Raw genomic sequence first — 25,784 nt, 5'->3', positions numbered from 1 at the left:
GTATACAGCCTTGTCTTGCTCCTCTGCCAATTTGGAACCAGTCTGTTTCACCATGTTCCGTCTGGACTGTGGCTTCCTGGCCTGTGTATAGGTTTCTCATGAGAACGAGTTCTCAACTTCAGTTTGGCATACTTGGGAGCAAATCCCATTGAAAACAGTGGGTCTTACTTCTGAGTAAACATATCTAGACTCCACTGCAATAGGGCTGTTTGTACTTGAAGACACAAACCCCTTTGCTTCCAAAGCAGTTCCTGTTTGTCCTCATAATATTGCTATCTTTTAATAGGAATAAAAAACAGAAAACATCCCCAGCAAATGATCTTAAGGAGGAGTAATTAACCTTGAATATATCGGATGGCGTGCCTTTGAAGCTTGCTATGTATCTCGCCTCTGCCTCACTAAACTCTGAAATGACGCCCCACCCCCACCCCGAATTGATACTAGGGGAGGGAGTCATTTCTTTGTGATGGTAATATAATGAAAAATACCAAGAGTATAGCTGTATAATAGAAGGAGATCATTACACAACACACGACCCGCTTCTGTACCATCTCATGTGTGAGGCTGGGCTTGTCAGAAGGAGGAGCCTGCAAAGGACGCCGGAAAGTTTATGTTGGTACCTAGACGGGGTTGGGTCGTTCATTGGCCTGTCTGCGTCTATATATATGGGTACTGTAAAATAAAGGTTAAATGGTTTGCAGGGCAGGCTGCAGCTTTGTAGGAAGAAAGGGTGAACATCGAGCAGGGCTGAGAGAGGCGGGCGAGAAGACATGGCTAGCACGCTAGACGTTGATTCCCCTTGGAAAGTCTTGTCTCCGGGGTCTGGGCCTCCAGCGGGGGAAAAGGGAGAATTCTCCGGCGCCTCCTTAAGTCTCAGCCCAGCCTCCTGCTGCCTCCCCGCCCCCGGGCTCTGGCCCTCCTTCCCCGCCAATTCGCCCAAGTCTTAGAATAAAGTTCGGGGCGGGCGGGTTTCCCTTTAGCAAAGACCGATCCAGAGTCGGTGGCGGCTCTTCGTTGCAGGACGACCCCCTCGCTCTCCCTCGACCACCATGGCCTCGGCCGAGCTGGCCCAGAAGCTGCAGCGCCGACTGCTGCGGGACGGGAGCACCTCGGAGCCCGTTCCGGGGGAGGAGGAGGAAAGAGATGAGAGTCCTGCGCTCGGGGGTGTTGCGCCTGCGAGGTCGGAAGGGTCCGAGTCCAGCCTGGTGGACCCGGACGAGGACTCGAGCGTGTTGAATGCCGCCGCTGACCCGGAGCTGAGCGCCAAACTGAGCCGCAGACAAGACATCAACGCGGGCGCGGCTCGCCCCCGCTTCGCCCAGGTTTTCAATCCCTACACGGAGTTTAAGGAGTTCACCCGCCGCCAGATCAAGGATATGGAGCGCCTGTTCCGACTGTAAGCACCGCCCCAGCTCCCCTCCTTTCTCCCTTGCAGCTTACTCTTGGTTTTGGTAAAACGTGTCGCGTTGATTTCGGTGGGATTTCCTGCCAGCTAAACCCGCAATCCTATACGGAATTAGGCGCGCCTAACTCGGCGCGGATTCGGGTTGCACGTGCGTTTTAGCATGGCATCCGTGTAACGCGGGTCTAAGCATGTTTGTTTAAAGCCAGATCTTACTAACGGATCTTGCAGCTCTTTCCTAAGGGAGTTTAAGACTGCAGCCATGGAGTACGATCCTGCCTTTTTCTTAGAAGTAAGCCCCACTGAGTAGTGGGACTTATTTCCACGTGAATGTGCATTAGATTGCAGCCTAAATCGTGCAGCTTTTGTTGGAGGAAAAGGCTCTTTGGTATTATTTTTCAGGAATTCGGAGACGGCACTGAGAACACATGTTTCAGAGGTGCACCTAGGTAATTTTGGAGACTGGACCTAAATGCCTTTGGAGGCCCCCCTGCTGCATGTTAAGCATCATTTTTTAACACGTAGGTTATTGAAGGCACAAACCACACCATCCAGGACAGACTAAAGAGGATTGGGGGGGCCCCAGGGGGTGTGGAGCCTTCGACCAGGGGTAAGAGTGCCTAGTATTCACATCTGATCTGCTTTTTGGCTGTTTCACACAACTATTGGCACCATGGGTTCAATATTAGCAGAGAAAAAGTTTTCATAATCCTGTCCTTGTGTGCACCCTGGCTTTGGCCAGGTGATGGTTGGTTGGCTGGCCGCTGAGCGGAAACAAGTGCAAGATTTCAAGTGCTTTCTTTATGACTACTATTCCCAGTGGTTGTGCGAATGGAAGAGAGAACTGAACATCTGGAACTACTTCTGTCTACTGAGCGTAGAGTTATTACTTTGAAAACTGAGTTCTTGCATTGTAGCTTTTTCTTGAGAGGTTTGATTCTCAAGTAGGTTATCTTCTAAGCTATTCAAGGATGGGGTTATTTTAGCCTTTCAGAACTTTCTCCCTGCTGACTAGTCTGAACACAAAAGCTCTTAAATATTCCTGGAGGAGATAGTAATATTTGGGTGATTTTTCTTTTACTACTCTTCATACACATAGTCTTGGGAATGGCAAAATCTATTCTCTTTTAAGTACACTTTAAACTCACTGAATTAACAGAATGAAAACAAGTTATAGTCTTTCAGCTTGCAGATCTGGGAGCACCAAGTGAACCTCATCTCTTGTATAATAAGTTTTGTTTGTTTCTATTTGCCATGATCTGTGATCTCAATTTGGAGCAATTTATACACAGTAATAATGCTCAGAAATCACACTGCAACAAGAAGTTTGACATTCCTCATCTCTGCAAAGTCAGCTGATTATAGTTAGTATGTTCTGCTGTAAATCATGAAAAATGACAAATTGTCACTTTTTTGCTAAAGCGCCTTTTGAAAATATACTGTTGGGCTGCCCTAATACAGTTACTACAGCATAGCCTTACTAATGCTGCAATCCTGTGTACAGTTCCCCACTGATCTTGATGGGGCTTACTTCAAAGTAAACATGTATAGGATAATTTGCTGATGGGACTGGTCTGGGTGAAGTGTTGCAATCTAGCTTTGCTAGTGCTAGTGGATTAATTTGCATTTTGCACCCTTATTTCAAAACAGGGTGATGGGAAGCAGAGCTGGCTGGCTGAAAAACAGTTTGTTTGGTTAGTGCCTTAAAGATGAACGGAAAAGAGCTATGTAGGCCCTGGGGAGCATTCAGCACACACATGCATTTTCTCCCTTGGTGCTTTTTCAAAGTCTTTTAAGACATTGTGTGTGATTTCACATCTGCTTGATGTTGGTCCTGGAATCCTTACTTCTAGAAGAGAATGCAAAACCAAACAGCTATTCTTAACAGTGCTGAAGTATACAGATAGTATGTGGAGTGACAGCTACAATAACTTCACCAATATTTAGGGCTGCAAATGGGAGGCGGGGGCTGTCTGCCTCTTGGCTGATTTCTCCCAGACCACTTTCAGGAAGTGCTGCCAGTGGTGGTAGGGGCTAAGTACAGAGCTGATAACATGCTCTGAGTTGGAAATCTGGAGACACAAAGCACATTCCAAGGCTAGGGAGGGGAGATTGTGCAACCTGTGAAACTGGGGAAGATTGAGAAAGGGAGTCACTTTTTATTCCACTGCCCTCGAGTCAAGGAACTAAAATAGATTTTCCCACAAGTCATCAGACAGCTGCACAAAACTTCACATTCAAGGAGTTTGAATGTGAATGGAGTCTTGAATGGGAGGGGAAAGAGAGTAGAGAAGAATCTTTGTGTCTCTTGATTGCAAGTGGGAAGTGGTGGGTAATAGCTCAAGGACTGTGTCTGTTCTCTGCCCCAGGGGGGTGGCCAACCAGAGACTTATCTGGCTGTTGTTCAGCTACAACTCCTGTCATCCCCAGGCACACTTTATTGCAGCTGGGGATGATGGGAGTTGTAGTCCAACAACTGGAGAGTTTCAGGTTAGCTACCCCTGCTGGTCCACACCCTTTCTGGTCAGTTATCTGAAGGAGCTAAATTGTAATGTTAGTTCATCCTGACTTATAAATAGGTTGTTGTAAAAAAGAATCTCCTCCAGCTCTCCAAAATGAGAAGCTTTTATAAAATGGCATCATCCGAGAACTACATGATGATGATCATTTTAAACTATTGATATGCCTGAAGTGGTTAAATTGGAACATGTGGGCTACTAAACATTTTGGTTAGTAATTCTTATGTACAAAATGACTTTGCCCAACCGTCTAGTGAGTTATTGAAAAACTGAATAGAGAGGAAGAAACATTAAGTAATGCTATCCAAGCAGTTCTTCAAAGTCCTTCTCTAATGGGATTTGGAAGTTGTCATCTATAAAGATCTGGAAAAGGTACAGAAAAAAGCAAACTTGCTGCTTGGAGCAGCCTTGTAAAGCCTCCCAAACATCATCGCCTGCAGACTTTAGGTACTAGCTGACTTTGGGACTGTTGGAGGGAGTTAATTTTATCTTCTGGTTATTTTTGTTGTGCATCTGCAGGCAGAAGCAGGTTCAGATGTTCCTGAAGCATCTCTCCAGTGTTTGTTTGCTGGCGTCTAATTTTATTTCTTGTAAGATTGTGAGCCCTTTGGGGACAGTGAACCATCGTCTGTCTCTCTCTCTCTCTGAGCACTTTTGTTGAAAAGTCATATACGTCCCACCTCTGCAGGGGTGAGGGGCCTATTAGGATGGTCCACTGGAGAAGGTTATTGGATCCAATAGGATTCCAAGAAGCCTTGGAAGGATTTAGTGTTGGCTCTGACAGTGATTCTGTTGATGCCCTTGTGGAGAACTGGAACGGCAGACTCACCAGGGCAGTAGACATCATTGCTCCTAGTGTCCTCAACCCACTTCAGAACTGGCCCCTTGGTGTACAGAAGTACTATGGGAGCTGAAGTGGCAAGGACTGGAGCTCAAGTGGAAAAAGACTCAACTCGAATCCAACAGATTGCAACATTAAGCACATTTGAAGATCTATGCTCAGGCAATAAATGTGGCAAAGAAGCCATTCTTTTCTGCCTGTATTGCATCCACAAGCTCCCTTCCAGAGAAGTTGTTCAGGGTTGTAAAAGGTAAAGGAGGGAGGATGGCAAGCGCTCTTGGGATATGGACTGTGCTGCGGTGGTGGCGGCGTGGCAGCGCCAGCAGCTGCGCTATGTAGTAAGAAGAACTTTTAACCATCTCTCTTGCCTCCCTGGGCTGCCCGAACTGGGCTTGGTTTGGTTCTATTGTGGACTAAACTGCCCCTGGTTCAGTCTGCAATCAAGCCACCGAACCAGTTTGGCTCCAGACCATTCGTGCACACCCCTAGTGGCAAAAGTTATTATTCTTAATTAGAGTTGAGCAAAGAAAGTTGCATCAGCAGATGTCTGTATTGGGGCACCTCCCTAGTGAGCCTCAAAGAAGCCTCCACATATGCTAACCTCACTAGTACTAGAGGACTAGTACTAGCTTTTAAAGGTTCTGAATGGGACTAAACTTGTTGTGAAGGGAGTAGCCACATTTCTTGTTCGTGAGCCTACCTGGTTTACATATAAAGAGGGGGAGGAGAGTCTAATGTCCATGTTCGCCCTGTCCTATGGGTGTACTGGTCCTGCACACTCTTCCTGGCAGATAAGGACAAATGCAGGCTAGTGTGGCCCGTGCTGTCTGCATAATCTACTGTATGATGATAGGACAGTTACCTTTTGCCACATTGTGCCTCCTTTGGCGGTGGTGCTGGGGAGCAAGTCTTTGTTCTGTGAGAGTTTAGCCTGGACCAGACTCATAGGTTCTCCATATTGTCCCAGGGATCCCTCAGCAGCCTCACAGCAGCTAAGGGGAGGATGAGGGCTTATGAACAGCCATATTGCCTTGGCTCCTTAGACTCTTAGGCAAGTTTTGTTGGAAAGCACAAGCACAAAGCTTGGCTTGCTAGGTTGGTACTGAAACCCCATCATGAGTTCTAGCAAATTCAGGCTTAGGGAGGGCCTGACGTAGCAAAACCACCTATCCTCTTGGATAAAAAAGCAGTCCTGAACAGCTTGCATCGATCCAGCCAGGCCTTGCTGACAGTGGATGGTTGCCACTATGCCTTTCTGCCTACAAGGGAGTTATTTATTTATTTTATGCCCCAGCCCTCCAGTACACTGCTGCTCAGGGCGGCTCACAACTTTTATAAAATAGTTACAATGTAAAATCAGACTAACTAAATTAACCAAATCAAGCTAAGCAAGTTAAAAATTCAAGCTAAAACCACAATCAGATTTTAAAATTTCAAATTAAGTTATTAAAAAAACTAAAAACTAAGAATTGTAAAAACTAAAGAACCTGCCCGATATAAGCAACAGGTGAAACATTAAAAAGCCTCTTTTAAAAGATGTGTTTTTAGTTTTTCAAAAACACTGAGGGAGGGAGCATGGTGGAGCTCTACAGGGAGGAGGGCATTCCAGAGCCAAGGGGCCGCAACCAAAAAGGCCCTGTCTCTAGTCCTTGCCAATCGGATCTCTGTCAGTGGTGGGGCCGTGAGCAGGGCCTGGGATGATGAGCGGAGGGCCCTCATCATCTTACATTGTAGAGCTGCAAGTGGGGAGCAGTCTGAAACAGATACACCCCTGGATTTAGATTTTGGATTTAGGTTGTAGAATTTTGGGCCAAAGTAGATGTAACAAGGGGATTGTGCCATAGCTTGGTGGCAGAGCATCTGCTTTGCATGCAGGAGGTCCCAGATTCAGTCCCTGGTATCTCCAGGTAGGGCTGGGAAAGACTCCTGCCTGAAACCTTGTAGAGTTACTGCCAGTTAATGTAGACAATACTGAGCAAGATGGACCAATGGTTTGACTTAATATAAGGCAGCTTCCTGTGTAACAAGACAGCCTACCTCATTCATTTATCTGGTGCGAGGGACGGGGGACACACATGACCCAATTCTTATATGAAGGAAGTCCGTGGATGAGGAAACAGTTCTCCCCATGCTTCACTACCCCAGGCACTCTTCTCCCAGCACTCTCCAATACTAGAAGTGAGGTGAGCTGCAAGAAAAATGCATGAAGCAACCCAGTGTGGGGAAGAAGGAAAGGGAACATAAGTGCCTTTCTGGATCAGGCCCAAAGACCTAAATAGTCTAGCATGCAGACTAGCATCCTGTTTCTCTCAGTGACCAACCAGAAGAGTTTTAACTTAAAACCTTTAAGCTCCAGTTACCTATGTACAGTCATTCCTCACCAACTGCGAGGATTCCGTTCTGGCAAAATCTCACTGTTGGCAAATTCATGACTGGCGAGGCATGAAATAGGGGTGTGCATGGAACCGGGCCAGTTTGGTCTGGCCCCCATCGAAACCACCCCCGGTCCAGTCCCAGACCAATCCGTGAACTTTTTTTTTTTTAAAGTAACTACCTGTAGCCTCTTCCGGGGGGGGGGGGGCTTGCTGTAGCTGCGGGGGGTGGTGGTGTCAGCCTGGGTTCCCTCTCCCCCCGCCAGTCTTCCTCATCACCACCGTGGCCGGGTAAGCGAAGCCTTTTTGGCCCTTTCGGACCTCCATAAAAGCGAGCGGCCGCCATTTTGACAGCTGCTGTGCATGCGCAAATGCCCTCTGTGAGGGCATTTAATTTTCTCTCTCTAAAGTTTGTGGACTTGCCGGACCGGTTCTGGGGGGGTTTGGTCCGATCATGAACGCTTGGACTGCGGACCGCCGGACCGGTTCTGCACATCCCTAGCATGAAAGTCTATGGGAAATGGATTGGGGAACTGTGGTCATGAAAAGACTGGAAAATAAAGACAAATATGCTCAAAAATCCCCCCAACCCCCTTGAAATTGCTAAGAGTCAGCAAGAGGAGTACACAGATTGAACCTCTGGACATTTAAAACAAAAACAAAAACCCATAGCTAAAAGGTACTTTTTTTGGGGGGGGGAAACCCCATCAGTAAAAATCAATATAAATCGTGAATAGTCGCTAGGGTCAGGAAGAGGAATGTGGATTGAACCTCTGAAACCACCCCCATCGCAACTGCCCCCCCATCACAAAAAAAATCTCACCAAACTGCAGATACTTGGGTCACGGTTGGCGAGACTGGTCACAATTTCCCAGTCACGGATATTCAAAACCATGATTGGGAAAACCGCAATTGGTGAAGGATGACTGTACTCTTATGGCTTAAAAATTAGACACACCTCCTTCCCTTGCTTTATATTTAAACGGGCAGACACATGAGTAAGAAATGCAACTGCCTCATTATGACAAGATTTTCTTAGAAAATCTAGAAGCTAGTCTGGTTGTGTTTTGGAGTCCCCTAGTACTGGTGAGGTTAGCAGTGGTGGAGGAGGTTTCTTTGAGTCACACTAGGGAGGTCTCCTAATGCAGACTGCTGCTGATGCAACTTTCTTTGTTCCACCCTAATTCAGCTTCGCAACCTTTATTCACAGTCACCTTTGCTTAGAATAAAGCAGTTTTCAGATTGGGGAGGATGCTTTGCCAATTAAACTAAATTGTTTAAATTGGGGGCAGGTGGGCTAGAAAAAAGACAGACAAATCCTGGGGGTAAAGAAGAATAGTAATGAGTCTCTTCCAGATCAAGTAACACAGAGCAAAACAAAGCAATTATTCAGCGTGGGGATTCTGTAGAAGGGCTTGAGTTGGTTTTGCTGGAAAACGTGACAAATCCATGCAGCTGGAATGTTGGTTTATAAAATTTATTTGGCTTCAAAGTCCAGCAATCAATCCCACTTTAAAAAATAAGAGACTGACAACTTGCGGCTACTCCAAATAATAATTAAAAACTTGAACAGTTTATGGGCCCCTTGAGTCCATATCCTCTCTATAAGTGCAACATTGTGATCAGCTTTAGATGCTTTAGGTAGAAGAAGGGATTGACGGCATAGACCACTCTGTTATCCTAGTCCCAAGTAGTGCCTTAGAAGCAGCTGTTCGGCCAGAAAGAAGCCCACTGTTGAAAATCAAGGTACTGAATGAATATGAAAGAAACAAGCCTTTTAAACCACACACAAGAGCCATTTGCCTGCAGGCCATTTGCAGAGTAGCTCCTTGTCCTCCATGCATCTTAAAGGTGCTAATTGTTTTCTTTGTCAAAAGTGTATTGCCTCCTTAACCCAACAATAACCATAAGGCTGGACTTGCAAAGTTTATTGTGTTTTAAAAGCTGGCTGGTCTTGTGTATGAGGGGTTTCAATATTCAGTTTCTTGTAAAAACAGGTCTTTTATCAGGGGCGTAGCTGGCACAGCAGGGAAGTAAATTGCCTAGGGAGCAAGAGGTTGCTGGTTCGAATCCCTGCTGGTATGTTCCCCAGACTATGGGAAACACCTATATCGGGCAGCAGCGATATAGGACACCGACTCAATGGCACAACTTTACTTTACTTGCTCCTTGGCGACCCTTCAGAGCAAGGGAGATAATGAAGAACATAGGGAGGGGTAGAACTGGGGAGCCCATCTGCTCAGTTATAGCTACACCCCTGTCTTTTATCATCATTTTCTCTTGCCATGTATTTAAAAGGCATGCACATTACTGTTGAGGAGGGTGGGTTAATCAGGTGAAGTTAATCAGATAAAGTTTTGTTCAGCTTGGAGACACAGAAAGAGGGAAGGCATGAACAAATATCAAGGTTGAGAGAGAGCCTCTGAGCATGTACAAAGATTTTTTAACAGAAGAAGCAGCATACACACCCTTATATCTGCCCTGGGCACCAGAACAAGAGAGGCCCCATAATGCCATTGGGTCCAGTCCTTGAAATTACATAGGTGTGCCTCTGGTCCCAGGTTATATTTTTTTGAAATCTCATATTTCAGTACCGTCTTCAACTCAGTGAAGATCCCCTGATCAATCCTATTTATCAGTTCATGTTGAGGGTTTATAGCTCTATATTTTATTTATTTAGAATATTTTTATACCACGGGCGGTTTACAACAAGATTAAAAAAGTAAAACATTAATTGAAAACAAAAAAAAATAAAAGCAAGAAATTTAAAACACAATTTAAAATTTTAAAACAATATTCTAAAAACAACGTTAAAACAATGTTGGAAACAATCAAATTCTAACAATTAAAACAATATCAGTTAAAAGCCTGGGTGAACAGATGCGTCTTTAAAGACTTTTAAAAAGTCATCAGAGATGGGGAGGCTCTTATTTCACTAGGGAGTGCATTCCAAAGCCTCGGAGCAGCAACGGAGAAGGCCCGTCCCTGAGTAGCCACCAGACAAGCCAGTGGCAAATGCAGACAGACCTCTCCTGATGATCTCAATGTGCGGTGGGGTTCATGACGAAGAAGATGATTGGCTGTCAGTAGCATCGTACTAAGTTTCAAAAGCCAACTGTGCAGTTGAGGAACAGAAATATCACAGAAAACAATTTATTATGGGGAGCCTAACAAATAAACTTTATCATTATTATTATTCATCAGTGTACATCAATATCATCAGATATTCTCTAGTTCTAACATTACTGGTAACCCAGAAGAGCAATTTCAGATCACCAATCCGGCTCTATTCACTGGACCATGCTGGCTCTCAATTAATGAATAGGATATTGTTCACACCACTATGGCACATAGTAACTTTGAACAGGGATGCACATTTGACATTGCTCTTCTATGGGTTTCCAGGGGACACTGTAGTGCATACAGATTATAACATGGGAGATGGGCACGGTGGTGGCAGCAGTCTGGTGAAGCATTCTTGAGCATGCATGTGCATGACTGGCCTGCTAATGAGGTGTGATGAAGCAGTCTTCCCAGATTAGCGCCTCTGTTGGCATGCTGCCTTTAGACACCTACTTCATTGACCTGCACATCAGCAAGTGGGGAATTAGTCGTTTCTACCCATGGGCTGCAGTATTGCCTCTGCCACTGCACCGTCATCCTGCTCTCCCTGCAGGTTGGAGAAGGGAAAACAAAGTGGAACGAAGTGTGGGAACCATTACACTCTGCCTTTTGTTCTATATTTCACCCACTGCTTTTCAAAAGGTAGGAACAGTGGGAAGACTGGCTGTGGAAGGAAGAAAAGTGGTAGCAGTGGCTACCTCTCCAGGTTAGGGGATGGAGATCAGTGGGGGAAAGAAGGATATTCTCAGCGGTGGGGCCACAGAAGGAAAGAGATTGTTTTGGTGGATGGAGAAATCAGGAGGGATGGGGTCAGGAAATCACTGCCTACTGTGCTGTTTGCACTGCAGGTCTGGGGAGGTGATGAAAGTCTTGGCATTTCTGAGACTTTACGACCTCTTCATATTGTTGCCTACAACTACGGATAATTAGCTTCTGAAGCAAGCTGAAGAAAAACTTACTGGGGTGGCAGAGTGATGGGCAAGGGGAAGGTTCAGCGACCACTTTACTCTTTTAATTGCTTCCCTGCCCTCTGCTTGATATTATTATTATTATTATTATTATTTTATTACTTTTACATTTATATCCCGCTCTTCCTCCAAGGAGCCCAGAGCGGTGTACTACATACTTGAGTTTCTCTTTTACAACAACCCTGTGAAGTAGGTTAGGCTGAGAGAGAAGTGACTGGCCCAGAGTCACCCAGCTAGTTTCATGGCTGAATGGGGATTTGTACTCAGGTCTCCCCGGTCCTAGTCCAGCACTCTAACCACTACACCATGCTGGCTCTCCCTATGTGATTGGTACAGCCCTGTCTTTATAGGCATGGATCTGTTACCATCTTATTTACTTTTACTTTTATTTACTGCCCTTCATCCTCTGACTCCAGGGCGGTCAACAGCAATAATAAAACATACACTCTATTTTGTATTATGTATTGTGTCTGTTTCAAGCTAAGGTGCATGTGCTTTGTTCATGGTGAAAAAGACCTGTTCATCCCTGACTTAAAGAAGCATTGTTAGAAGTAAAGGATGGGAGAATGCATATTGTGGTTTTACCTTCCCCACCAAAACTGATGAATTCACACATGCATGTTCATTACTTGCTGATTGAATCATTGGTGATGGCTTGCACATGTGAAACAGCCATTGCAGATCAAATACCACAGTTATATTACCTGACATCACCTCTAAAGCTGCACTTTTCAAGGGAGGCATTTTGCACACCCAGATGCAAATCCCGGGGGGTTAAGGAACCAACCAGTTATGAGACATCAAATCATGCTTATGTTTGTGTGTATCCACCCTGATTGTGTTAAAAATATATATATACACAATGCACAAATGACTACACAGGCATCTGTTTGTCCTAGTGCTTGCAAGAGGAAGCTGTATGTAACATTTTGTATGCATTTTCCTTGACACAAGTATAAATATATTATAATTTTATCTTTAATTTTAAAATCCCAAACTGCTTTGGGATTATTTTAATGAAAAGTGGTATAGAAATGGAACAATAAAATCAATAAAGCCGCTTTCAGTGTCACAATCTGGGAATCTGAACATCCAGAATTCCAGTGAAGTCCAAATGTTTTGAATTGTATGTATGGGTATGACTAATCTATAAATACTAGTAGAAGTCACACTAAACGCTTCAGCATGAGTATGATCTGATTAGTTTAAAGCCTCTTGCCAAAGAAAATGAGTCTTTTCTGACGGCTTCCAGCTTGAAATGTTCCTCCCCTTTAGTTGGCAATGGAGAGAAAGAAATAGGAATAAATTACTTTTCCATCAGAGCAACATTCTCCCACATGAATCTGCTTGGCCCATAAGAGCTTTTGAAGAGGCCTGAATGAATGTACTGTTGCCTCTGGAAGTTTCTCTGATGATACCCATTTAGAAAAGGGCTTTGGTTGTGGCGGTCCCCTCTATGTGGTGGAACTCTTTGCAAAGGTTCAACTGGCTCTGTCCCTTCCAGTCTTGCTCTTGCTTACTAAAACCTGGTGGCTGCTGTTCCATCTGATGTGATCTCTCTGTAATTATGCTGCTAGTTTTAGTTGCTTGTTCCCTTAATCTTGGGTTTTTATGGGCTTTGAGAATTACTTATGTGTTTATATTTTTATGGATTTAGGTTTGCTGTACATTGCCTTGAAACCTGTGAGAAAAAGGGGAAATAATTAGTTTTAAAAAGCACTAGGCATATCTTGCCCAAGGCTAGGTGAAATAATGTCTGTCTTTTTGGAATAGTGTGCTGTGTAAATATTGCAGGGAAATCTGAATGCCCTTTATAGCATTTGCAGGACTTTACAGATGTCAGTAACTAGGTCTGCCTTGTGGCAGTGGTACCTGTTTACTGCTATCAGGCACATAACCAAAGAATACACATTCTTGAGGGTTATATGGGGACTTTGAAATGGATGTTTTCCACAGTTGTTCTAGTGCATATTTTTGAAGCCACGCTTAGTCTTCTGGCTTTCTCTTTGGCTTCAGTCCAGCCCCTTCTGCTGTGACTTGTCTTTGTTTCTCTGCTTCTCAAAGACTGCTGCTGCCTTTGTGCACCTTCAACTAACCAGGCTCTGTAGTATAAAGTTCTTTACTGCTGTGTTAATCTGGCAAGTAACATGAAACATCCTAAACAAAAAGGGAAGTGCCTTCTCTTAAAATCTCTACCTATTAACTACCCACAGAATGACGTATGTAGATGTCAGAAAGGATATGTTTGTAGAGCAATGCTTTAGGATATGTTTGTATGTAGAGCAATGCTTCACCTATCGAAGGCTTCAGACGTGTTTTAATTTGACCAGTCTCTGAAGCTGAATTGTTGCCTCTGTGTGTGTGTGTGTGAAAAACACTTTGTATAATCCATCTAAAAGATGGAAAGAGGCTGCAACCTAACCCTTTCTGCTTTGATGAAACAGCCCTCTTTAATTATATAGGGAATGTGCCAGGCTTACAACTCCAAATCTAAATCTTTTCAGCACAAGTGCATGCCAGGAAGGGAGCAATTGTATGACACTGCAACCAGTCATCTCTTGCTGGAGAGGAGGAAGTTGTAGATAAGCCTCCAAACACTTCCAGATGGTTTGGAAGCTCTGAAACAGTCAAGCCCCCCCACTATCAAGAAGTGTCGGTCTATACACTCGACTTCAATAGCAAATTTTGATATTGTAGAACTTAGCAGAGTGGTTCTCTCACTACAGAATTTGCTTTATCTATCTTTTTACTACAGAAAACAAATACTTAGGTGTTTTGTACTCTTCTTTACTATTCTAATTAACCACCTGTAATTGGGAGCAGTGGTCCCTCTAATTTTTTTCATTTCTGTGCGGAATTTGTTCTGGGTAGCAGTATCAAGGCATTGTGTGCACATCTGCATTCAGAATGGGGCCTTCCTGATTCAACCTGAATGGGAACTAAAATGAACTGAGCGGACATCCAAAAACCTGTGAGCATACACACGCCTTAGAGAGGACAGTGATTGGGAGTGGGTCACTTCCATCTTGACTGGATCTTGTATTCATTTGTAATCATTTGTAAGAGCCCCTGGTGGCGCAGTGGTAAAACTGCCGCCCTGTAACCAGAAGGTTACAAGTTCGATCCTGACCAGGGGCTCAAGGTTGACTCAGCCTTCCATCCTTCCGAGGTCGGTAAAATGAGTACCCAGAATGTTGGGGGGCAATATGCTAAATCATTGTAAACCGCTTAGAGAGCTCCGGCTATAAAGCGGTATATAAATGTAAGTGCTATTGCTATTGCTAATCTGCATAAAAATGTGACACACTGCTATGAATGCTTGCATTTTACATACATTACATAGGAAGCTGCCTTTGACTCATCTTGCTTAGTATAGTCTACAATTGACTGGCCGTGATTCTCCAGGATTTCAGACAGTAGCACTTGGCAATGGCAGGGATTCAACCTGGGATCTTCTGCATGTAGAGCAGGTGCTTTTACATGCACTAAACTTCTTTATTGGCCTTTTGGGCCCATTGTGTCAAACCTTTTCCCTTGCTTTTTACCCATGTGGATATACATCTACCACATCAAGAGACTACTTCATTCATCTTATGTGAAGTGGGTTCTAGTCCATAAAAACTTCTGACACAATAAACATGTTAGTTGTTAAAATGCCTCGGACATTCTTTATTTTTGCTACAACAGATTGGCACTCCTACGCCTCTGCAATCTGTGTGTATCTTGATTTTAAAATATTTTTTTAGTTGTGGGGAATTTGTACCATTAAAAAAAACAAAAACTAGACTAGACTTCAGCTGATCTAGCTGTAAAAGGTTTTTATAGCCAGTTGAAAGACCTTGAATTGCCTTTAGTCTTCCTGCTTTCCTAAACTGTCTGTGGCTTAGTATGTAATAGAGAAGGCACAATTACATTCTGTCTGGGTGGTCCCAAAATTAGTGCTGTATTCTGGTGAAATCTGCTTGGCCAAATGTTATCCACTCATACCTGTTTCATCTTCTAACAATTATCTTGTCTTTTCATGCTTATTAATGCATTTTAAGCATAGCCATTTTAAAAAAGGACCTGTCTTTCATTGCTACATGTACTTTATTTAATCTCGCTTTAAACAAAATATGTAATTATTTGGGGTTTCCCTGAAGTTCCAAGATAAAACCCAAGAAGGACAATTCAGTTTTCTGTGTTTCATTTGCATATGTTTGCATAACATTTCACATTTGCAGTAGTTGATTATAGTAGTTTAGGATTTAAGCTTATTGTTGAATATCAGTTAACTAACTTGGGTTTTCTAGTTAGCATTGGCTGACATCCTGACTAATGTTCTGCATAATGAAAAATGTTTTTTGCATGCAATAGGGAAGGAATGATGTTCATTGATTACCTGCTCTCCTCTGCAGCTTGCTGTGCCTCCAAAAATATGTCTGTCAGGGCTGTTGGATCCTCAAGGATGAAGACTGCAGAAATAAATGGAAATTGGTGAAAATTTCCCCTTCCTCATTGTGCACGAAACATTTTCCCACATGTACAATGGTAATCTAGATGTCAGCCATTGAGTCTAGTTCTTCTAAAGTAATGTTCTTTTTTTAAACTGGTGAATTGACAAAGTAATTTTTGACCAGTCATATGACCAATTCATATGTGCATCCTTGTTGTGTTGGGGAAGACCTCAGAATTCATAAAACTGGAATGAGTTGCTATCCCAAAGAATAAAGATGAAAAAGAAGTTGTAATTCAGTCGTCATCGGCATCTCTCCTCTCTCCTCCTCTCCCCTCCTCTCCCCTCTCTCTCTCCTCTCTCTTAAAGTGTATGTGTGATACGCAGGCATGTCAGAGACTTCTGGTCATATCCGGACAACAGGGTGGCAGGTAGGTATGCTGCAGCCCTGATGGGCTTTGAAATAACGGACACCGGTGGGGGGAAAGTGGCGGGAGGGGTAAGTGCACCCTTCCCCGCTCTTAAAGTTAGACACCACCCTACTGTCAACTACCAATTGTATGTACATATTCAGTGAGAGCAATTGGCTTTAACAGTGCTTTCCATTTGGACCTTTGGTAGCTTGTTGAACAATGTCAACACCTATTTTTTCTCATAATATTAAAACTTTATTTCCCTACTATAGTAATTTAGACCCTGTGAGACTGAGGGCATGACACCAAGTGTTTATACTGAAGAGGTTCATTTTCTGGATTCATAATATGCTGATTTTACAGAGGGCACCACATGCTCTTCAACTTCATATTTACACAAACAATTTATTTTTGGCTTAGCATTGGCTTTGTTTTCCACAGAAGGAGATCTCGTGCCACAAGCTGCCACAGGTACATAGTTTTGGAAGTATAGTGATTAGAACCATAGACGTTTCTTGACTAATTTTCACATAAGTTAACTAGAATTCATTTTATGCTTATAGAAGCATAGAATTTTAGAGAATCTGCTTTGTGATGTCAACAGAACAGTGATATGTTTTGTGCTTTCTGACTGATTTCTATGCTGATTGCATAGGATTTCAATGAAATTCGAGGAACTATTTTTATTTCATGTTTATTTATTTTATTTACATTTATGTCCCACTCTGTCTGCCTCCAAGGAGCACAGAACAGTGTACATGGTTATGTTTATCTCCCCAGCAACCTTGTGAGGTAGGTTAGGCTGAGAGATAAATAACTGGCCCAGGGTCACCTGGTGAGTTTCATGACTGAATAGGGATTTGAACCTGGGACTCCCTGGTCTTAGTCCAGCACTCTAACCACTATGCCACACTTCCCTCTTTGTATGGCTGAAGTTACACATATAGCTTTCTGTTGAAGATGTAAGTTGTAAATGTAACTCTGGAATGGCTGAGTGTGAGGCCTTTAAAATAACTTCTCCATTTGTGGGAAGTACAAGAGTCCAGTGATGTGATGCAACCTTCACTCTCTGCTGGAATTTGTACTGAGCTTTTCTCTGGTCTTGAAAAACAAGTTTGTCTTTCTCGCTCCACACCCACTGAGAGGTTTTTAAATAAAAAATATCTCAGTGCTGCCTCTTAGGACTCAGCAGAAAAGGAACTTTATCTCCCCCTAGTTCCCTTTTATATTGCTGAGTTGTTTCATCTGCTGCCTGGGTCCTGCTGCACTGAGAACAGATTGAGTATTCCATAGCCACTTTGCTTTTCTGAGGCAGCACAATTTTGGGAAGCTGTGCTTTGAAGGCTGGTTCTGGCACAGCACACTGAACACCTATTGTGCTGCTGGGATAGTGCATTGCTTTGCCATCTCAGCCCACTGCTGGCAAGACCCATTTTCTCACAATCCCTGCTTTGTCTTGCCTGTGTGCCAGAATGACGGATACGTGAGACTTGCTCCGATGGCTGTGGATCCTGAGTACACAGCTAGTTAACCCCCTGTGGGGCTACTGCTCCACTTACAAAGCTGTACTGCTTGATCAGCAACACCCCTAAAAGCTCTTTCATAGTGGCAGCTCTCAAGACATTACCTTGTACTTGTGGAGTTAATTTGGCTTGCAGCAGCTAAGTAGGCGGTCAGAGAACTAGGTTTTCTAGGCCTGAAATAGTAACCCACTTCTCTGCTACATATAGTTTATGCATTGCCTTGCTTCACTTTCCCCATTATCACAGGTGCACCATATATATTAGGATAATATATGCAACATTTTGTTTCTCTAAGTCACCTCCAAGTGTTGGTTGATGTCTTTGAGCTTCTGATTATGAAGACCTTGTTTTACAGCCCTGGAAGGAATCTGGCTTCAGACACTAATGTCCTGGATTGATGGATTGTTACAGTATTCATACTTTGCTTTTCTACATAGCTGTTCTCAAAGTGCCTTATAGTTAAAAACCTCCTCCTTGAATCTGAGGGTGTGGCACGTAGTGTTCATACTGAAGAGCTGGATTTTCTTTTTTTCTGGATTCATTTTATTGCCCAGATTTTACAGAAAGAACCATGTTTTGTTCTTTTTTAAAAAACTAATCTAACATACAAGAGCAAATAAGTAAGAGTGGTAGTTTCCCCCTAGAATGTGTTGCTGGTTATATAGCTATACAAATACTTGTCTTCTAGAGCAGACATGTTTTGTGGTTTTGTTTTTAAAAAATTGCATTATGGTTATCTTCTCCTCACTAGTTACCCTCACCCTGTACGACTGTTGTTCCTCCTAACTGTTCCCTGATTTTTTGGTTTTCATTCCTTTTTCACCAGCCCCCCTTATTTACAAAACTGGTTTCTGTCCTTGCAGATTCCCCCCCCCCCCAAGCAACAGGAAGTTGGGGAGAGTTGCAAAGGAGAGTGAGGCTCTGGTAGAAGCTTCAGCAATGGCTTTCTTTTTTTACAGTGAGAATAAACTAGATAACTGCATGAAATACTGTCCACCCCCCCCCCTCCCATCCCAATCATTGGTCAAAACTATATTATCCATTTGTACATTTATCTTTTATCTTCTATATTTATATTTCTCTAAGGTGTACATGTTGCTAATCCCATGCATGGCAGCTCTCCTGAGAGTTCATGAATGAGCTGCTGGCAGGGAAAGAGGAAAGCGGTGGCACCAGACATACTTGTGGGTGGGCAGATAACGGCGGGGCTGGCAGGCGGATGGGCGAGGCCAGCGGGCGGGCGGGTGGGGGGAGAAAACGATGTTGGTAGGCAGAGAAAACGGCAGGGGCGGGCCAGATAAAATGGCGGGGGGGGGGGGAGAACTAGAGTCACAGATGCTCTGTGCCTGGCCCAGCTAGTTCAAATTAATATGTCTTTGCTGTTACTTCCATGTGCCAAGTTCAGTTGTGTATACAGTATATGTCCCTGCGCTATTAGGTGCATGATTCTTCATTATACTTTTGCAATTGTAAGCCAGATGTTTGTCATTAATAGGAACATTATATCTTTGGAATGCTACAAGCTATAGATAGATGGAGACAAATTCATTTTTAAAATGAGAAGCAGGTTTGTTAATTAAATGGAAGAGATAACAACTTACTCAGTTACCCCTTTGAGAAATGAACATTTACTTCTTAGTTGTTTCTTCAAATATTAGATTTGAGAAATCTTTGGCATGGAAATATCTGGCATGCTTTCTGTCACACTTACGTCAGTCTTGTTACCTGCACACTTGACTGCATAACTGGTAAGGCTGCCTTACGAGTTATAGTAGAAGTGGGAACACATTAGAGTTAATTATTCTGCTCCATCTTACTTGGCATTATTTGTCCTCCATAGAATGCTATGTAATGGCAGACTTAACTGCTCTGGAAGTAGCTAATTTCAACTATGTAAGCAGAAGGGAGCATGGAGTAGGATTGGCTGCTGGTTGATAGATCACCTGTTATGCTCCGGTGAGAGATTGGACTTGGATCTAAAAAAAAAAAAAGCTATTGAAATAAGGTATGAGATGAAGTAAAACTCATGAGTTAGTTTAGTTTATTACGGTCACATACCAGATTAACAATTGATGACAATTAATAACATTAATAACAAAATTCAAGAAAGTTCAAAATTTAAAAATTACAAACTGTTCAAATCACTAATACGGAGCTTTGATGCCACAAAACAAAACTTTGCCACATTATCAGAAATTACAGGTTTGAAATTTGACAGCATAATTTCCAAATAAAAATAGGCTGTATGACCAGGATAAATGGTTAAAATGGGTGCAATAAACTTGGTGCGAGCGTCCTTATGAAATTGGCAATAAAGAATAACATGGGTGATAGACTCTATATCCCCTGAGCCACAAGGACAACAGCACTGATCATAAGGAAGTCATTTGAATTTACCATCAAGTACTGCCAAAGGGAGAGCGTTTAATTGCGCGAAAAACACATGAGATATTGCTGTGAATGAGGCATTAAATAATGGTGTCTTAAACTGTATGTTAAACTGATTTTTGAAACAGAGAGTGTTTCTGGGTTTTCTGCTTACTTCAAGTATCACACCAGTATTTCACTATTCTGAAAGCAGTGTGCTTCACCACCTGGAATTCCTTTCCAAGTGTGCTATTAAAAGAACTGAAAATGATTTAGTCCAATTCATTTAAAAGAAAAGAAGCTTGACCTCTACCTGGCAACATTTGACCAGTCAGTTTACCAAACTGTTCTTGATCAGTCAAACACTCAATCCTAGCATGGCGTGCTTCTCAGTCCTGTTGGTCAACCTTCATTTTATGTCCCTCTGACATCTTGTCTCTCTTTGTTCCTGTAGGTATGATTCTGGGAAGGATGGCTACATTGACCTTATGGAGTTAAAGCTAATGATGGAGAAACTTGGTGCGCCTCAGACTCATCTAGGCCTGAAGAACATGATCAGGGAAGTGGATGAAGATTTTGATGGCAAACTAAGTTTCCGTGAGGTAAAGACCAGCAGAAATTAAATGTAATGGAAAATTAAATATGGAATGAGAATGTGGAACTTTGCAGCCACTTCCTCTCTGTTCCTTCTCCAAATCTGGGCTTCTCCAACTTCCTCCTTCAACAAATGCAGTTTGAAGTGTTTTTTTAAGCAGATGTGTGGGTTTTCCCCCCTACATCAGATTGTGGAGTGCCTAAAGGTTCCACAGGAATCCTCCTCCCTGCCCCCAGTTAACAGTTCTGTTCAAAAATGTCCATGTTATAACAAGGTCATTACAACAAAAAGCTGGGGGTATGAGACAAAAACAGAAAAGGAGGAAATGGACTTTCCAACACTGTAAAATAATACACTTGGCAACAAGTAATACACATGAGAGCCATAATCTACTGCCCCAGGAGATGTTCCAGACATGTGGTAAATAACCAAGATGGATGGGTTCCATAGCAAATTTGCAATTGTTTTGGATGGTATTTAACACAGCAATCCGTCAAGGGTCCTTGCATGGAATTAGTAGATTCTCCTTAGTCCCCTATCTAGTTCTTGTAAGGTTTCTTTAAAAAGGGATTTGAAAAGTCAGAGTCTTGAAAAGTCTCATCCAAGGGAAGAGGTGCAATGGAAGTAGTAGTGCTGTGAGTGCCTGGCATTCACCTAGTGGCAGAGTGTGGTAGGCGTCTGCTTGGAAAGTCGAAGGTTGGGAGTTCAATTCCCTGCCGGGGTAGTTAGAAATTTTAGGAGAAGAGAGCTGGTCTTGTGGTAGCAAGCATGACTTTTCCCAATAGCTAAGCAGGGTCTGCCCTGGTTGCATATGAATGAGAGACTTTATGTGTGAGCACTACAAGATATTCCCCTCAGGGGATGAAGCCGCTCTGGGAAGAGCAGAAGGCTTCAAGTTCCCTCCCTGGCTTCTCCAAGATAGGGCTGAGAGAGATTCCTGCCTGCAACCTTGGAGAAGCCACTGCCAGTCTGTGTAGACAATACTGAGCTAGATGGACCAATGGTCTGACTTATATGGCAGCTTCCTGTATTCCTAGAGATTGCAGGGATAGGGAGAAAGTACTCAAACAAAATTTTACTTCTATCAGATAGTAGTTTATACATTAAAATTGAAGCATCAGATTTCTTTTTTGAAATCTAGGTTTTGTGCAAAATTTGGTGAAGTGCAATTAGATAAATAGGCTGAAGGGTTGGTATAGGAAGTTCTCAGAAATTGGCTTGTCACATTCTGATATCAGATCTCATGTTAAAATGAAAGCTTTAAATTTCTTGAGCTCCTTTGGCCCCATGAATGTAGGTTGATCCAAATGTCTGGCAATTAAAGAAGGAATGCGTGGAGCCAGTGCATGGACTTGGTGGGCCACTGTGAGAAACAGGATGCTGGACTAGATAGGCCTTGGGCAGGGCTGTTCTTTTGGTTTTGTGTTCAATCTGGGAGTTTGCAAGATGAAGGTTATAGAAACTTCTTATTTATCTGAAATTATAATATTCTGCATTTCTCTTGTTAAACTTATTGGGGATTACAAGCATGAGTGTTCAGTTTTTTAAAATATCCAAAAACAGGATACAAGATGCTGTAATCCTAAACTGATGACATAGCCATACAATTTATTTATTTTATTTATTTATCAAATTTGTACACCACCCCAAACTTTCATCTCTGGGCAGTTAACAATAGCATAAAACAAGTTAAAAACATATACAAAAACTTAACACAATTTAAAAATTTAAAAATCAACCACAGATTAAAACCTAAAAATTTTAAAAAGTTGAAAAAGCTTGGGTGAAGAGGTGGGTTTTCAGATGCTTTTAAAAAATTGTCAGAGATGGGGAAGATCATATTTCAGTAGGAAACGCATTCCAGAGTCTTGGGTCAGCAACCGAGAAGGCCCGTCCGCGTGTGGCCACCAGCCAAGCTGGCGGCAACTGGAGACGGACCTCTCCAGATGACCTCAGTGGGCGGTGGGGCTCATAATGAAGAAGACGTTCTCTTAAGTACCCCAGGGCCTAAGCTGTTCAGGGCTTTATAAGTTAAAACAAGCACTTTGTATTTTGCCCAGAAATATATTGGCAGACAGTGTAGCTCTATCAGCAAAGGAGTGATGTGGTGTCTCCGAGATGATCCAGAGACCAACCTGGCCGCTACATTCTGTACCAACTGAAGCTTCTGGACTATGTACAAAGGCAGCCCCACATAGAGCGCATTGCAGAAGTCAAGTCTGGAGGTCACCAACAGATGTACCACTGTTTTAAGGTAGTTCATCTCAAGAAACGGACGCAGCTGGCATATCAGCCAAAGCTCATAGAAAGCCCCTCTGGCCACCGCCTCAACCTGAGATACCAGGGAGAGGTGTGAATCCAGAAGTACTCCCAGACTGCGAACTGTTTTGTTTTGAGGAAGTATGACCCCATCTAGAACAGGGAGATCAAATTCATTTTTTAAGTTCTGACCCAGCACAATAAGTACCTCCGTCTTATCTGGATTCAGTCTCAATTTATTCTCCCTCATCCAGCCCATTACTGCTTCCAGACAGGCATTTAGCGAGGTTATGCCATCTCCTGATGATGTTGACATGGAGAAGTAGATCTAGGTGTCATCAGCATCCTGATATCACCCCGCTCCAAATCCCCTGCTGATCTCTCCCAGAGGTTTCATATAGATGTTAAAGAGCATTGGAGGGGTATGGAGCCTTGAGGGACACCATACTCAAGCTCAGATTTCGAAAAGCAACAGTCTCCAATCGACACAATCTGGAATCTGTCCGAGAGGTAGGAGCGGAACCACTGTAGAACAGTGCCTCCCACCCCCAACACTCTCAGACGTTCCAGAACGATACTATGATCGATAGTATCGAAAGCTGCCAAGAGGTCCGAAAGGACCAACAGTGTCACACTTCCTCTGTCAATTGCCAGTTGAATATAATCCATCAGGCTGACCAAGGCAGTCTCCACCCCCGTAGCCTGCCTGAAAGCCAGTTTGAAATGGGTCTAGATAATCGGTTTCCTCCAAGACCGCCTGAAGCTGAGAGGCCACTACCCTCTCAATTACCTTGCCCAGCCATGGGAGGTTGGAGCCAGGCCTATAGTTGCTCAACTCTGAGGGATCTAATTCAGGCTTCTTTAGAAGAGGTCTAATGATTGCCTCCTTGAGACAAGGAGGCATCCTGCCCTCCCTCAGCGAAGCATTTATGATTTCCACCAGGCCTCCTACAACAGCCTCCCTGCTAGATAGAACAAGCCATGTTGGACAAGGGTCAAGGGGACAAGTGGTAGGCTTCACTCTTCCAAGCAGCTTGCCCACATCCTCAGGAGTCACAAACTGAAACCGATCCAGTCGAACCACATAAGAGGAGTTGCTGGACACTTCCAATTCAGACATCAAATTAATTGTGGAGTCTCCATCTTGGTAGGCCCGAATCAGAGAGATTTTATCTGCAAAAAATTATTTAAACACATCACAGCAGGTAACTGATGGCTGCAAATTCTGATTCAAGGAAGTGGGGGTGCCTACTAGCTCCCTCACAATCCTGAACAACTCTGCTGGACGTGAACTCGCAGATGCAATACGGGCAGAAAAGAACCGCTTCTTTGCCGCATGTATTGCCTAAGCATAGATTTTAAAATGTGCTCTATGTTGTAATCTGTTGGATTCGAGTCGGTCTTTCTCCCCTGCGTTCCAGTCACCTACCTTGTCGCTTCTGCCCCTGTAGATACGTATACCAAGGGGCCAGTTTTGAAGCGGGTCGGAGGGGATGCTTGTGTCTACTGCCCTGGTGAGCATGTTGTTTCTTCAGTTCTCCACCAGGGCATCAACAGGATCACCGGCAAAGCCAACAGTAAAACCCTCCAAGGTTTCTTGGAATCCTGTTGGGTCCAATAACCTCTTTGGGCGGGCTATCACACCTTCTTTGCTGGACGGCTGGGAGTCTTATAGCTGCCTTCTTGCCACCCTTGGTTTGCTGGCTGGAACAACTCAGACCAGCACAGTCCTGCTGCCTGACTGGGAACCTCCCTTCCTCCAAGTGCCTGACCTTTACCACCTGCAGGCACTGACTGATTACATCAGCCCTGCCCAGAATCTTTTGTGAGAGGAAGGACTCTGGAGGCTTTTTAAGGAAGGGGGCTGAGGCAGGCGGCCCCGCCGGCGGTGTGGTCAGCCTGCAGGCGGTTGCCGAAGCCAGCTGCCAAAGGGGGCTGGCCTTTGGTGCTGCCCTTCGGTGTAGGACTGAGGGTCGGGGTGCACTATATTCAGTTTGGCTGTTTGAGGAGTTGTAGCAGTAGGTGTGCCAGCTTTGTTATTGAGATTGGGTTGAAGTAGTTGTAATGTGTCTGGGTTTGTCTAGAGATAGGGAGACAGGGGGCACCTTCGTTGAATGTGGGGCGGCTATCCCGGTGGTGGTGGGAAATAGAAGAAGTAACATTGGCAGGTCAGCAGGCCATTCCAGGGGAAGGGTAGCCAGAAATTTACTAGCTTGTCTCCCCCTCCGGCTGTCCTGCCAGCTCTGTGACCTCGGGAAGCACTGCCAACAACCCACATAGCCTTACCTTGCTCTTTTGCAATGCCAGGTCGGTCCAAAATAAACCCGAACTTATCCATGGTTGATTGATTTATTATTTATTCACCCCGTTCTCTTCCGTCTGTTCCACCTATTCACTGGGAACCTTGCAAAGATAGGGTATGAAGGAAGGCTTCTGTCCTCATACTGTCTATTTTGGGGGCAGGTTGTGAGAGTTTGGATACTACCCCAAAATTAAAAGCATGTTCAGATGATACTTCCTTATTCCCTCAGTTCATATAGTGCAGGGCTACACAACTTTGGCCCTCCTGCATATGTTGGACTACAACTCCCATCATCCCTGACTACTGGCTGTGGTGGCTGGGGATTATGGGAGTTGTAGCCCCAAAACATCTGGAGGGCCGAAGGTGTGTCTGCCTGATGTAGTGGAAACTGTGGGTAGCACTGAAAAAAGGCTGATTCCTGTTTCTCCCAGACATCCTACACACTGTGAGGAAAAGTGTTCAGTCTGCAAGGCTATCACACACTCTTAAAAATAATTTTATCCTTAGATTTTCCTTATGTGCTTAGAATAGATGGGGAGGGTGATCTCTGCCTGCTCTGCTGGCTTGTGGTGAGAGAAGCAATCTACTTTGAAGCCCTTTGGGACTTTGATTTGTGTTGTTGGTGTGAGCAGGACAGAAACATACGGTTTGAATCTGCTGTCCAG

At 43.8% G+C, this 25,784-nt stretch overlaps 1 protein-coding gene across 1 annotated transcript in view; it reads left to right on the top strand.

The window, feature by feature from the left end:
- Window positions 1-617: 617 nt before the first annotated feature.
- The window catches only part of EFHD1 (EF-hand domain family member D1), a 35,251-nt gene continuing 10,084 nt past the window's right edge, over window positions 618-25,784 (top strand). The window contains exons 1-2 of the mRNA XM_053309852.1: window positions 618-1,396; window positions 20,418-20,565. Of these exons, the coding sequence (XP_053165827.1) occupies window positions 1,050-1,396; window positions 20,418-20,565 (495 nt within the window). The 5' untranslated portion in view covers window positions 618-1,049. The remainder of the gene's footprint in view (window positions 1,397-20,417; window positions 20,566-25,784) is intronic.

Source organism: Hemicordylus capensis, chromosome 3, assembly GCF_027244095.1.
Source record: "Hemicordylus capensis ecotype Gifberg chromosome 3, rHemCap1.1.pri, whole genome shotgun sequence".
Classification (NCBI taxonomy): domain Eukaryota; kingdom Metazoa; phylum Chordata; class Lepidosauria; order Squamata; family Cordylidae; genus Hemicordylus; species Hemicordylus capensis.
This window is presented reverse-complemented; position numbering and strand designations above follow the sequence as displayed.